Genomic DNA, 10663 nt, shown 5'->3' with positions numbered 1-10663 from the left:
GTTACAGAAAAGCATTTCATTGAGCAGTAAGGGACGCCACTGGGGACGGAAAGGCCTGGCAATAAAGGAGCATGTGAACCTCGGGACAGGGTGCGTGCTGCTTGACTCTCCATCCTGTTCTTGCTTCAGGGAGCAGGGCTTCCTGGGCCTCTCTATCCTGCCTCCTGAGACCCCAGGCAGGAGGCTCTTTGGGAAGCCACAGATTGCTGCTTTCAGTTTCAAAAAGCCCAGCTCCCCACTGGTTTGTGGTGGAGGCCGCTGACAATGGCTCAGGGCAGGAGCCCATGTGGTAGACTGCTAAGGCTTCTCTGCACCCTGTCTCTGCTCCTGCATCCTCCTCGGCTCGCAGAGTGCAGACTTCACTTTCTTCAGCTCACAAAGGGGCCCGTGAGGATTGAGCAGAGGAATGCCAGGTTTTCTTCCAGGCCAGCTTCCGCCCTGGGATGTTCAGGGCAGACTCTCATTTCAAACCTCACTTTCTGAGGCTCCTGGCTTATGGCCATTGAGTGTGCAGGGAGGCTCCTGGCTGAGGAAGGCTCGGACAGAACGACGCAGGTTCTAATCTGTGGTAGTGGGCAGTGGGGCGGGCGGGAGGGGTCACTGCAGGAAGAGGCATTCGCTGTCTTAGGCAGTTAAACCATTGCCCTGTCTTCAGAATGGTTCAGCCAGCAAGATTCTGTGGAGCCCACCTCCTGGCACCATGCTACAATCGCCGGATTTTGGGTCTGGAGCAACTGAGATCTTCGTCCGACTCTTCTGGAGCGTGCTTTCTCTCGGGAGCACATCTGGGGACTGGCTTCTCGGCTTCCGCCTTTGCTGGCGTGGCCAAAGGAGCATCCCTGTAGGCCCGGTGGCCACCAGCCAGGCAGTATGTCTCCCCATGCCGGCCCAACTGCGTTTCTCCACACCCTCGGTTGAGGACATGGTAGTGACCAGGTGTAGGAGGAGAAATGGGAGCCACAGCTGCTGCAAAGAAAAGCAGAACTGATCAGTCACTTCTGCTGTACACAGTCTCCTGCCAGAATTTCCCTCTCTCATGTCTCTCCCAGTTTCTGGCTGAAGACCTTTAATCTACTTGACATCCAAAACACAGACTTGGCCCATCACCTCTATGAGTCCCTAGAGAAGGGACACTGGCTGCAAAAGCAATTCCTAGAGCCTACGGCTGCATCAGGTGAGGTAGTCTCTTCACCGTTGCCAGGGAAAACAGTAGAACCCGAAAGAAATTGCAATCATGATCCTCTCCATCTCTCCCTTCCACAACAGAGAAAACATTTCTTGCAGTGTGTCACTTCTGAGGCTTTAATGGAAACATCTTTCAAGTTTTGGAAAAAGATAATCTAATATAAATAGGTTAAGGACCCCTCCCACTTTGGCAACCCCTCTTGGGCCCCATTTATACTGCCTGTTACAACCACACTGAACTCTAGCCCTCTGATACTTTTATCTAGATTAGAACAAGGCCAAATACTGAGGCAGAGTGATCAGGAGACTCAGAACCGGGTTCTGGGTACCAAGTGTAGGCTTACATCCACCCAGCCTCCTGGGACACCATCTGCTCAGCCCTCCAGTCTCACTAGCACTTCATCACCCCCCTTGGTTCTTCCGGTATTCCCATGAATATGGCACCACCCTCTCCCCTAGTACTCAGCAGCTCAGTATGGGATGTGTCTGAGGGGACCGATATAGATGTGTACATGACAGCACAGAGGTGCCTGGGTTTGAAGGTGCGGTTCAAGAGTGGCCCTCTTCCTCAAACTGCTCCGTTTACCATCTGCCAACAAAAATGCACTTGCCTTTTGCTAAGAGGCCAATCAGGAAAGGGTCTGAATGGAAGCATCCTGTAGCCCAAAGTGGAAGGCAACATTTATAAAGATCAGAAGCTTCCTGAACACTAGTTTAGGGATGACCTTTCACTTGTCCTCAGCAGTGAGCACTGTGGGACCCTGAAGGTGTCCCAGGTCACTGGTATTACTTACAGCTGGGAAAGTGCTGAGGTTTACGTAGTGGGCAAGCCCCACAGGAACATGTGGCAGCCAGGTGAGGCTGTGTGTACACCATGCCTCTTCTACAGATGCCCGGTCTCGGTGTACCTGCTGCACTGCCCAGCCAGGGAACAGAGCACAGGTTTGAGTAAATATAGACGATCCGGTCAGACATTCTCTCTCAGACAACCAAAGAGGTTGGTATCTGGTGGAGAACTGGTACGGAAGTTTCTCTGAGGGCAGCACATTTCCATAGTTGCGCTGCCATGGAAACTGTGAGAAAGCCTGTGAGGTCATCACTACCCAGTGACGTCATAATAAGGACCCTGTGGCTTGCGGGTCAGGCTTCAGGAGGAGGGGCAGTTTTGTGGAGGAGAGCAGGGTGGAGGCAGAGGTACTCTGCCTGGCCCCTCACACCTGGGCCTCCCCGCCCATGCCCTAGTCTAGTAGACACCCCACGTGGGGCGTGCAGGTGGGCTGGTACAGCCCCAGGGGCCCCAGGAGGGCAAGAGAGACCCACATTCTGAAATTGGCTTGAGAGGCAAGATTAACGTTAAGAGACAGCTAGGTTGTATGGCACTGACCCTAAGAGGCAGAGACTTGTGTGGACTGGGCAATCAGGGAAGGCTCCTTGGCAGTGGGCCTGAAGGACAAGTGAGATTTGGACCCATGGGGAAGAGAGGGAAGACATTCCAGTTTGGAAGAATATAAGCAAAGACACACTCTTCTCGACCTTGTCCTGCCCCAAATATAAATTCATAGAACCCTCACATTTTTACACCTGAGGGCTTAGAAAAACCAAGATGTTAAGGAGCCTACCCAGTGTTACACAGCTAGTGGAGAGGGGTTCTGCTCAATGGTTACGTTCATGTCGGGGCTCCGGATTTACAGCTGATAGGAATGTGAGGACGAGCTCATGCCGTTTCAAACATTTCCAAGTGATACTGAGAGAGATGTTAAAGGTGCAAAATGAGGGTGCTGAATGACCTCACAAAGTGGGAATGGTGGGCCCATTTTAATATGAAATTCAAAACAAATTCATGACAAAAGGACACAATACAAAATGACAACGTAATCATTCCACTCCCCTCTCCCCTAGAAGTAAAAATCATTACAATCCTCTCTCTCTCCACCATGAAAGGATGAGAGAAAGGCTCAGCAGCAGCCCCCGTGAAAATCATGGTCAACACTGTGAAGAGGGGTTAGTAAGACAACTTGGTCCGACTCAGAGAAGGAAAGAGACAACTCTGCCCTTAGCCTGATCAGGCCCACAGGAAGGAACCACACTTGGGGCAGCTTTTGATAGTGTGGCAATGAGAGAGAACCTTCTTTTGGAGGGGACTCCCTGTTGCCGACCTTGAAAAAGCAAAGATGGGACCTTCGTTTACTGGGGCTGTTGCAGAGGGGATGTGCCCAGGAGGTAGAGACTGCTTGGACTACCCTTTTAGAGGTTGGGCCACCCTGGTTGAGAACCACAGCACCTTCTATCCCTAAACTGCTTGAATCAGTGGGTGCCCGTTAGGACAGACGAAGTCAGGCCTCATTGGAGCAGACTGCCTTTGGGAGTGGTAGAAGGTAAATGTGAAGGGGAATGCTTGCTCTGGCGGAGGTTTGTCACGGCAGGTGGGCCAGCATGAGACCATTCAGAATCTCCAAGGCTCCGGAGATTACCTGGCTGGGAGCATCCCTCTGATGTGGTGTGGGGACTCCTACCTGAACAGGACCTGGCTGGGCATCCGGGGGAGGCAGAATAAACGGTTTATGAACTTAAGAGAGCGAGCGAATCACCTGGGGGTCCCCCAAACCACTTAAAAGGCCTTGCACCTGGATTCTTGAGCCAACCCTCAGAAAACTTATCTAGATCTGGAGTAGGGCTCAGGAAGCTGCACTTTTCATAAGCTTCCTGGGCAGTCCCACCACAGCGGTCCATGGATAGAGAGACCAAATTATTGTGTATTCTCGGTTGCTTTTGGGAGTCAAAGTGGGCAGTATTAAAAACTGCAGCAGGCATATGTATAAACAGGGAATATTCAAGGCAAGCAGAGGTGTATAGTTATTCTATGCATGAATCAGATTTGAGAAAAGCTAGCCTGGTGGTTAAAGAACACAACCCTGAGGACAGACAAACCAGATTCTTTCCTACCGACTTGTGTGATTTTGACCAAGTTCTTTTATCCTTCTGACTGTTTCTTCATATGGAAAAGAGCTATGACTGTACATTTAGCACAATATTCTCTTTCGGCAAAGGTTGCTCTGGGTCCATTTGTGTTCTCTGCAACTTAACCCTTTCCAGTGTGCAAGCATTTTTAAGTTGTTTGGTGAAGTATTACATTTGACTTTCAACAGTTCATTACTTTGGGCAAAGCTTATATAATGCTGCAGAGACTAGAACTTATGCAGAGATAGTGAGAGGATGTTATAAGCTTATTCTGCTGGTTTATAAAAAAGTTTAACCTTTTCTTCTCTTCCTCCACCTGCCACCAAGAGATGAGAAAGAAGGCAGAGCCTGGAAATGCACACCAAGCAATATTTCTGTGTCAGTTTGCCTTTTATTCCTCTGCCAGTACTTCCCAGAGAGATTTCACCAAAAGTGCCTAAGCTTGCCATGGCCATTGTTGTGAAGAAAATTTCTCTTTATTGCTAGTCACATCCCCTTTTCCTTCTCCTGGAGGCTTAATGGATGTTTGGGGGCAGGAAACAAAATTTAAACTAAAACATCAATTGAAAGAGCCTTCGTCCTAAGTGTGGTAGTTTGGAGTGTGAATCTTCTCAGGGTCTACTGAATTCTGCCCCAGTGGACACTGTTATTAAGGGGCACCCATAGAAACATGGCTTATTGTTAGAAACCATAACATAATACAGAGCCAAGATCGACATTATTCTTCACATGAAAGACTACAGAGAACCAGGCTCAGTAGTTCACCCTCAAGTGTTGGCCAGCAACTTACCTTTTGAAGCCAGACAGCAGCCCGGGTCTTCAGAAGGTGACTAGGCAGCCCAGAGCACCCTACTGACAAGTGTGCTCACCCATCCAGCACGGAGGGAAAGGTCCCTGTTATGGCATCATATATAAGCCTGCTGCAATAAGGTTTGCTGGTGCAAAGGCTCTCTCACTGAGGACCCCAGTCCTGGAAGGCTTCTCCTCTGGCGAGCTGCCAGTTCAATCTTCTGAGCCAGGCTCATGTCCCAGGGATGGGTCACAAAGCTGATGACAGTGCCTGGCACCTCGATCCCCACCCGGCCCACCCTCCCTGCTCTGTGGATGTAGTCTTGCAGGGTGAGAGGGAAATCATAATTGATGACTAGCTCCACTTGGGTGCTGTCCAGGCCCTGAGAGGCGATGTCTGTGCAGAGAAGAATGTCTCCGGAGCCCTTCTGGAAGGACTGGAAGATGCCTGCTCTCATTGAGGCTGGCATTTGTCCCTGCAGTCTTAAGTGTTGGATTTTGTGGTCATCCAGAATATATACCCCAGCCAGTTCACAGTGTTGTAGCAATTACAGAACACCAGAACAGTTCCTGCGGCGCCAGTCCTATATGCTCTGTCATGCTGCCTAAGGATCTGTACCAACCCAGTCACCTTCTCTGTTCCCTTCGGCCTCATGAATGTCTGTCTGACATGAGGCATGATGCAGTGGAGCTTGTCACTGGTAACGGGGGTTAGAGAGTCTAAGCTGGCAACTTTACTCAGCAGCTGGCCTACACCTTCGGGAAATGTGGCACCCACCAGCACTAACTGAGCTTTGGGATTGAAGGGGTCTTTTAAGTCAGCTGGGCCTTCTGCTATATGGCTCCCCTCCAAGATGTAATCCACCAGTTCCAGGAAGATTTCATCCAACAGCATGTCTGCATCATCCAACACCAAGAAGGAGAGCTGCTCCAGGCTGATCAGTTGAGTTTTCAGGGCCTTCCACAGAGCCCCCGGAGTGGCCACCAGAATATCTGCTGGAGGTTGTTTCGACAGTTGCAGCCTGATCCTCCTCATGCCATGGCCTCCCCCTAACTCCCGCACCTGGAGGTCCAAGGAGCTGCCCAAGGCCTGGGCCACGGCACGCACCAGTTCGGCTAATTCTCGAGAAGGCACAAGAACCAGGCCTCGAGGAGCAGGGATACGACAGGGGTCCAGGCTTGGCTGGCCCAACAGCCGCTGAAGGAGAGGTAGCATGTAGCTGAGAGTTTTGCCACTGCCGGTTTCTGCGGCGCAGAGAATGTGGCGGCCGCGAAGTAGGGGAATGGTACTCGACTGCACGTTTGTGGGCTGAACAACTTCGGGAGCAGCCTCTTGTAGTGCGCTCAGAACGGGGAGCTCCAGACACACTTCAGTGCAGCTGCCCTTGGGCGAAAGGTTCCGAGGCGCTGGAGCCTCATGTTGCGTGCACTCGATGGAGAAATGGTCCGCGTGGGTGCGCCGATTCCTCCAGCCGCGCAAAGAGAGTGGAGCGGGTTCCAAGAGCCCAGCGTGAGGTGAGCCGGCTGGTTCAACTCGGGTCGCCGCGCTGACATCAGCGGCAGCCCAGGACGCGCCAGCATCGGCCGCGGGGGGCTACGCTGGCCGCTATGCCGCTCTTCCTGACGCCGCTGTAGAGCCCGCGGGATGCGCACCACGGGCACCGGCTCGTTGGGACCGCGGACCGTCAGGTCCCGGCGAGACGCCAGAAGCAACCGAGCCGCGAGCGACAACAACCGCAGCCGCCGTGCGAGAGCCATACACCCCTTGTTGCGGGAGAGGCGCACGACAGTGACGTCACAGGCGCGCCAAGGCCTCACGGACGGTGGCTGGCGCGGCTCAGTAAGGCCCGCGGAATCGGCGAACTGTGTGGAAGGAGCGGGATCTGTAGAGCTCAGCAGCGGCGAGGTCTGTAGGTCCGAACCGGGGATGGTGACTCCAGACCCTGGCTAACCTTGGGGAAGGGTGCGCGACGGAGGCAGGACCGGGGTCCGGCGATACGCGGCGATGGGGCCCTGGCATTACGAACCAGGAGGGCGGAGGGCTTCTGGCGACCCGATGTCCGATCCCTGCCGTGCTCTTTTGTCGCCCTCACAGCTCCTGTCATGGCTTGGCCAGTTCGGGTCTCCCCCTGTGACTTATGATGAGGGTGCGGCGATGTTTTCCCAGATGTGGTCCCCGTGTAAGGTCTTTGAATACAAGTATTTATTGAGAGTCTGAGTGAATGGTCAGGCCTGGGGGCCGAGACCAGGAGTCCGGAGTCGTAGGTCCAGGCTCACCCTTCCCTTAGAGCTCCCCAGAGAGCTGAGGGCCCCGAGGGCAAGCTGATGGCTTTCAGCGTATCTTCTCTTCAGTCAAGAGAACTCATCTCTTGGTACTTTTCCCCTTTCTTTTCAGCTGAGGTTCATTCTCCCCTCCCTTGTCACCCTTTCCAAATTCTTATCCTGAACCCACTGCTTTCTTGGGTAGTTCACCTCCAACGGCTTTCCAGTCAGATACCTCAATTCCGTAAATAGCAGAGAGGAGGGTCCTGCTACAGGTTTCTGTCTTGTCTCACAAAGCCACGGTCAGGCAGAATATTTTACTTTAATTCAGTTGTTCAGGTTGCCAAAAAGCCTTAGACAACAGGTCTTCCTGAACGATTCCCGAAAATGGGTGTCCGATCATTTCTAATTTCCAGTGTCTTGGGTAGGAGATAAGGTAAACGTGGATTAATCACCTGGGAGGTTCTTAACATCTGGTGAAAGTGTTTTACTTTCATCAGATACCGTTATAGAGATAAATACTATCAAATTTCAAATAGCATTTTGATACACGATAGACGTTCTGGAGAGTTGAATGCTAAGCCAGCAGAGGAGAGGGTTTTGAGTCCTCATGGGTGAACAGAGTCATTGGATAGAGCAGTGGCTCTTGAGTGAGGGTGATTTTGCCCTCACCCGTCCTCCAGAACGTTTGACAATGGCTGGAGACATTTTTCTTTGTCACATCCGGGGTGTGGGGGGGCGGTGCTGCAGACATCTAGTGGGTAGTGGCCAGGATGCTACTACATACTGTACAAGGCATAGGACAGCCCTCCCCACCACCCCAAAAGAATTATCTGGCCCAAAATGTCAATAGTGTGCTATGGAGAAACCTTGGATAGAGGCTGAGGACTGAAGAGAGGCTGAGGTTCTCACGTGTACTCTCACCTCAGGTTGTCAGTCACACTTGCCAGACCCTCGTGTGGCCCTGCCCCTTTCCCAGAATCTGTAGCAGGCACACTGATGCCATTGCTTGTCATGGCCTTGGGATGAGAAAACCTTGGGGGCTCCTCAAAGTCATAAACACAGGAAGGAGTGATTTAGGAGGGTGGCGTGGGAGAAGAGAGCTTTAGGCAGAACAAAATTGTCCTCATGTGTTTGGGAAATGTGCCAGATGGAAAAGAGATGAGGTGTGCCATGGGGTGTACCATTGCAGAAGGCAGACTGGGACTGATGCGTGACAGGGAGACAGATTCTGAATTTGATATAGACTGCTGTAGCAACTGGAAGTGCCTAGATCTGTCTAGAGAGTGCTGGGTTTTCTGTCACTGCAAAATTCATGTATAGGCTGATGACCACTGATTGGTGATATGATAGAGGGGAGTTGATATAAAGGATGCTCTAAGATATTGTGATTCTACACTACTTTTTTTTTTTTTTTTTTGTGGTATGCGGGCCTCTCACTGTTGTGGCCTCTCCCGTTGCGGAGCACAGGCTCCGGATGCGCAGGCTCAGCAGCCATGGCTCACGGGCCCAGCCGCTCCGCGGCATATGGGATCCTCCCAGACCGGGGCACGAACCCGTATCCCCTGCATCGGCAGGCGGACTCTCAACCACTGCGCCACCAGGGAGGCCCTCTACACTACTTTTATGATTCTTTCCCAGAACTCGGAGCTCCTCGTTCGATAGCTGAAGTGCTCGTTGGATGTCTGCTCTGACATGTTTCATCCATTTACATGTGCCACTCATTTTTCAGGTACAAAACAAAGAATCGCTTTGCACAAAGCCAGAAGGGCTACACTGAAAGAATGATCAGAAAAGAATAATACATAGGTATGTATTTGCATTGACTTTCTCCAAATATTTGAGACAGGGTAGCTGGTTAGTGGCTGCTTTCTCGTGCTCGAGCTCTTACAACGTGATCTCCTCAGAATGTCATAGTGATAGGAGCCTGACTGAGCCTGTCTCTGCCCGTGGACCCTAGTTTCTTCTTGTCATTGCTTTAGGTACTGTGTAAGGCCCCTCTGTTTTCCTCCCACTCACAGCAGACACTGAGTAACCTCTAGTTGTGACTGAGATGCATATTTCACAGTATAGTAGTTTAGAAATGAGAAAGGTTTACTTATTGTGGAAACAAATGTAGGCTCCTGGGAGTGTTAGTGTCACTTGGTAATGTTTTTCCAGGGCTGCCATGGTAACTGACTTTGCCTGGTTACTCCCTACGTTTTCCATTCGATGCAGCAGGCCCACCGCTAGCCCTCTCACCTGAGAAGTCCAGAATCGGGAAGACACAGGCTGTATCAGTTGCACCTACGGCCTTATTCACAATAGCCAAGATGGTGAAGCAACCAAAATGTCCATCAACAGGTGAATGGATAAAGAAGAAGAGGTCCATGTACACAATGGAATATTCACCATGGAGAACAATGAATTACTGCACTTTGAGGCACCACTGATGAGCCTAGAGATAATCATGGAACATGAGGTAAGTTGGAAATCAAAAGACCTATATCCTATGATATTACTTATAGGCGTTATCTAATAACTGACCCACAGGAAAATATTTCCACAGAGAAAGACACTCACAGATGTAGGAAAAAACTATACTTATCTAAAAGGAAAGGTGGGAGGAATGGATAAATTAAGATCAGTGTTACATATACCAACACATATTATATATATGTGTCACAAAGACCGACCATATAGCAAGGGAGGTCTACAGAACACTGTGTAATATTTTGCATGGTAAGAGGATCTGTATATGAATAGACATATATAATGTACAAATGAGCCAGATTGTTTACAGCTAGGGCAAACAATATTCTAATCATTACACCGATTACAAAAATTAAGACAACCAACAAGAAGTAATGAGACATAAACGTATGGGGGTTTCTCCTGGCACATTCCATTCTAATTTACAACTTAGGAACACGACTTCCAGAAAGGCTCTCCTGCCCTAGTACCCAGATTGGGGAATGGAGAAATGCTGCCTCCTTGTGACCGTTTCACACAACAGCAGCTTTAAACCCACTGCTAATGGTCACTAACTATTCACCAAATGTGCAGTTCTGTAATGGCACCTGTCCACCAAAAAATTCCTGGGGTCTAAAACCGAATAAGAAATTCAAAAGAGGGCAACCTTCCAGGAAGACAATTTCAAGAGGTATATCGTATGCACACTTTTTTCTCCTTTTTTTTAAAAACAGAAACAAAAACGGCTTGGAAAAATGCTGAATTTTAGGTATTTGTAAAGACATGCAAACCCAAATTACAAAAACCTATCAGCTCACAGCAGTCAGAATGGCCATTAGCAAAAATGCTGCAAGCAATAAATGCTGAAGCGATTGTGGAGAAGTGCGTACCCTCCGTTCTAAGGGGGACGTGGTAAGGGCCACTAATGAAAACACAATGGAGGTGCTTTGAAAAGGGAAACATTGTGCTACCAGGCAATCAGTCATACCCACTGCTGGACCTGTCACCTGAGAAAATG

At 50.3% G+C, this 10663-nt stretch overlaps 2 protein-coding genes and 1 long non-coding RNA gene across 3 annotated transcripts; 1 reads left to right on the top strand and 2 right to left on the bottom strand.

Moving 5' to 3' along the window:
* Nucleotides 1-703: 703 nt before the first annotated feature.
* Nucleotides 704-2160, bottom strand: LOC307061123 (DPEP2 neighbor protein-like; the record flags this gene model as incomplete). The annotated part of the gene is made up of 2 exons (XM_079716110.1): nucleotides 704-966; nucleotides 2094-2160. 2 exons carry the CDS (start codon nucleotides 2158-2160, stop codon nucleotides 704-706), a joined length of 330 nt encoding a protein of 109 aa, XP_079572236.1.
* A 2888-nt stretch (nucleotides 2161-5048) lies between these two features.
* LOC307061584 (putative ATP-dependent RNA helicase DDX28) lies at nucleotides 5049-6690 on the bottom strand (the record flags this gene model as incomplete). Its single annotated transcript, XM_079716757.1, is given in 3 exon segments — nucleotides 5049-5450; nucleotides 5453-6427; nucleotides 6433-6690. Coding segments are annotated over 3 exon segments (1635 nt in total).
* An 81-nt stretch (nucleotides 6691-6771) lies between these two features.
* LOC307061086 lies at nucleotides 6772-10424 on the top strand. Its single transcript, XR_013811170.1, has 4 exons — nucleotides 6772-6838; nucleotides 8927-9003; nucleotides 9412-9655; nucleotides 10380-10424. It is a non-coding gene; the product is annotated as an uncharacterized lncRNA (long non-coding RNA).
* Nucleotides 10425-10663: the final 239 nt, after the last annotated feature.

Source organism: Hyperoodon ampullatus, assembly GCF_949752795.1.
Source record: "Hyperoodon ampullatus genome assembly, chromosome: 12".
NCBI classification, from domain to species: Eukaryota; Metazoa; Chordata; class Mammalia; order Artiodactyla; family Ziphiidae; genus Hyperoodon; species Hyperoodon ampullatus.
This window is presented reverse-complemented; position numbering and strand designations above follow the sequence as displayed.